General features: G+C 40.8%; 2 protein-coding genes across 2 annotated transcripts in view; both read left to right on the forward strand.

Moving 5' to 3' along the window:
- Positions 1-1,103: 1,103 nt before the first annotated feature.
- On the forward strand, positions 1,104-1,667 carry TM35_000451390 (uncharacterized protein; the record flags this gene model as incomplete). The annotated part of the gene is made up of 1 exon (XM_029030236.1): positions 1,104-1,667. The coding sequence occupies one exon, from the start codon at positions 1,104-1,106 to the stop codon at positions 1,665-1,667; it is 564 nt and encodes a 187-aa protein (XP_028878467.1).
- Positions 1,668-2,731: 1,064 nt separating this feature from the next.
- The window catches only part of TM35_000451400 (uncharacterized protein), a gene marked incomplete at both ends in the record, with an annotated part of 780 nt that continues 56 nt past the window's right edge, over positions 2,732-3,455 (forward strand). The window contains one exon of the mRNA XM_029030237.1: positions 2,732-3,455. This exon is cut by the window's right edge and continues 56 nt beyond it. Within this exon, the coding sequence (XP_028878468.1) occupies positions 2,732-3,455 (724 nt within the window).

Consider the following 3,455-nt stretch of genomic DNA (forward strand, 5'->3'; position numbering starts at 1 on the left):
GACAGCAGCAGCAGTATCAGCAGTTCTGTGTGGGTGCGTGTGCCACTACTGATTGTGGTTACACTGGCCTGTATTCTTGTGTGCTGATTGTGATGTGGTGGTGTGGTGTGACTCAGGTCATCCTTTGTTTTCTTTTCTTTTGGAACCCTATAGTCTAACTAGTCTTCCACCTGTTGGGATTCTCTTTTCTTTTTTTGTTTCTTAATGTTAATGTGTGTTGTTGTGTTTTTACTCTTTGATTATACTATAAATATTATTATTGCTGCTACTCCATTGTGTGTTCTTGGACTCTCTGTGTGCTTGCACTGTAATGAGGATGATGAACTGCTTTTTGCAGTGAAAAGAAGAGAAATAATAATAACGGATACATATTTATATTTGTAATTTCTTATACATGAACGTGGAAAGCGGTAATATTGTGTTTCTTTATGTGTTGTGGCAGTTGTTCGTGTTTTTAATTTTTTTGCTTTTTTTTTTTGGATCCCGTGAATTACAGTCGGTGTTTGTTTATTGTTCTCTTTTTTTTCTTTTTGATTGTTGTGACTTGTATAATTCTATTGTATGTTGTTCTCGTGTTGTTATTTGTACGTTTGTTTTCTGCACTATTTATTCATTTCTCTCTTGATCTCTTTATTGTATTAGTCTATTGAAGTCAACAACAATGGCAAAGGGTGTAATGGTGAGGTGTTACCTGCTTTCTTTACTAACGTTTACACTGTGGTGTACTTGCGGTGTGGTGTTGGCTAATGATCCTGTAGTTAGTTTAGCTCCTGAGGGGTGGTGTTCATCCAACTGGGAGTGGAGGACATCAAGAAACTGAAGAAGCTGCACTTGATGATAGTGGTAGAGGAAAGGGGCACGAATTGGTACAGTCTGCAGGTGATGTTCACCATGAAGAGAAAGAAAAAGGAGATGAGGAGGAAGAAGTTCCTGCTGCTCATACTCTTCCTGTTGTTCCTCCCGGTGATCATCCACCACTACCAGCAGCAGCAGCACCACATCCACAGCCTGCGGCCTCAGCTGAACTGACCAATGGATCTCTCAGTGCCTCAGCGAAGGTTACTATTCCTGCTGTCAGGCAGAATGATCAGAGTAGAACTGATATGGAAGTGAGGGACTTGGCAAGCACGGGTGCAACTGGTCCTCTACAGGGTGGAATAACAGAGGAGGAAATAAAGAAACTTGAAAGGCCTCCAGCACTGCAATCTGTCAGTACTCGTGAAGAGAACTCTGAAGTTTCACAGACCTCCCAACCACAGACAGAGAAAACATTGCCTAAAGCCAGACAGGAGAACCATGAGAAGAATGCAGACACTCAGAGTGTATCAAGTGGAAGTACAACTACGAATGATGGTGCACCAACAGAATCTTCTTCATCAACAACTACTGAAGCAAATGCTACACCATCACCACAAGAAACTCAGGGGAATAATGAATCTGATAATAAAAACGCTGCGAGTGGCACTGCACCTGAAGGAAGTGGGTCAACCAATAAAGCAACTAATGCAGATACAACCACCACCACAACAACAACCACAACACTTCCTCCTGAACTCACAAACAACAAGAAGGGTGATGCAGACAGCAGCAGCAGTATCAGCAGTTCTGTGTGGGTGCGTGTTCCACTACTGATTGTGGTTACACTGGCCTGTATTCTTGTGTGCTGATTGTAATGGTAGTGGTGTGGTGTTACTCAGGTCATCCTTTGTTTTCTTTTTTGCATATAATCCCTACAGTCTAACTAATCTTCCACCTGTTGGGATTATTCTTCTTTTTTTTTTGTTTCTTAATGTTAATGTGTTTTGTGTGTGTTTTTGCTCTCTCTGTGTTTATCCTATAATTATAATTATAATTGCTACTCCATTGTGTGTGTTCTTGGAGACTCTCTCTCTGTGTGCACCTGGGCTTGCACTGTAATGATGATTATGAATTGTGTTTTGCAATGGTGAAAGCGAAATAATAATAATAACAGATGAATTTATATTTATAATTGCGTATATACACACATATATAGACTTACACCCATAGTTGTTGTATTTCTGTGTTTACTGTGTAAGTTGGGCTAATGGTTAATATCTTTGTTTGCTTGTTGATTTTACTGGGTTGTTGTGTGTTTTGACCTGCACCGTTGTGGTGATATGCTTTCTTCAGAAAAAAGAAAAAAATAGTGATTTATACAAAAGTATTCTTAATTGCTTGAACAGACCAGTGTACATGGAGAGTTGTGTTATTTTTGTGCGGTTGGTGCTTCTCTCAATTTGTGTTTTTTTTCATACATTTTTTTGTTTGGGCGCAGTGTGGTTTCGGTTTCAATGATGCGTTGAATTGTTTTGTGCAGAGAGTAAATAAAAAAGGAATTCATATATATTCATAATTTTGCACACGGTTCTACTGAAAGTGAAAGGGGTATTTATTTCTGTGCTTTGTGCTTCTGATGGTTGTTCTCTTAATTTCTTTTTTTTCATTTTTAAGGGGTTAATTGGGATTATCTGTTTGTTAGTGGGTATTGTGTGCTTGTTTCTTTCATTTGGACATTATCTGAGTGATGGTTACAGTTATCCGTTATGCCTAATCTGCTATTACCCTTTTCGTTTTGTTCTCTTTATGTGCTTTTCTTTATTTACGTTTTTGTTGCCTCTTACTGTTTTTGTTTCGTTTGGTTCACCTCTTGGAGGTAGTAACACCGACGGAGTAAGTAATGATGTCAGTACGCCATGTCTTATTTGTCCTGATGATAGCACTGTGTTGTGTCTGCAGCTGTGTGGTAGTTGCTGATGAAGCTGAAGCTCTTAAGGATCAGCCTGAGGAAATTCCTCCTGGACGTCCATCTGTTCCTGGTGATGGACATTCTGACGGTTCTCATTGTCCATCTGGTTCATCCTCTGTGGATGGTGATAATCCTAAATGTTTAGTGAATGGTGGAGTGAAAACTATTGTTCCACCTAATCGTCCAGAGGATAAGAAACCGCCGTCTGAGCCACTAAACAAAACAAGGGGAGAACAGCCAGAAGAGGGAAGTGTTAGCAGCGGTACGAAAAATGGACTCACCGAACGAGAAAAGGTAGAAGAACGAGTCAAAGAAGAAACAGATAATCATGTCAAAACTCCAGGTGATGATCCTGCAATATCTGGTTCTCCTACTGATACTGAAAGCCTTGGAGATGCTGCTGTTGACACTCATTCCCCATCACGTACGCCTTCACCAGGTGGTAATGTGCAAACCGAGAATAAAGGAGGAGCGTTGGGGCCTGAGGGACAAAATGTGGATGCCTCTCCAGCTGGTGGACGAGGGAAAGGAAGCCAAACTGCTGAAGAGCGAAAAGAAGAGAACCTGGAAGATCCTCCACAAGGAGATCGGACTAACAATGCAGGGATAACTACAACTTCTTCAACTACTGAAGTGGGCACTACACGGACTGAGGGCAATAACGGGAATCAACAAGCAGAAGGAAATG

This window comes from Trypanosoma theileri, assembly GCF_002087225.1.
Source record: "Trypanosoma theileri isolate Edinburgh chromosome Unknown TM35_Tth_45_V1, whole genome shotgun sequence".
In the NCBI taxonomy this organism is placed as follows: domain Eukaryota; phylum Euglenozoa; class Kinetoplastea; order Trypanosomatida; family Trypanosomatidae; genus Trypanosoma; species Trypanosoma theileri.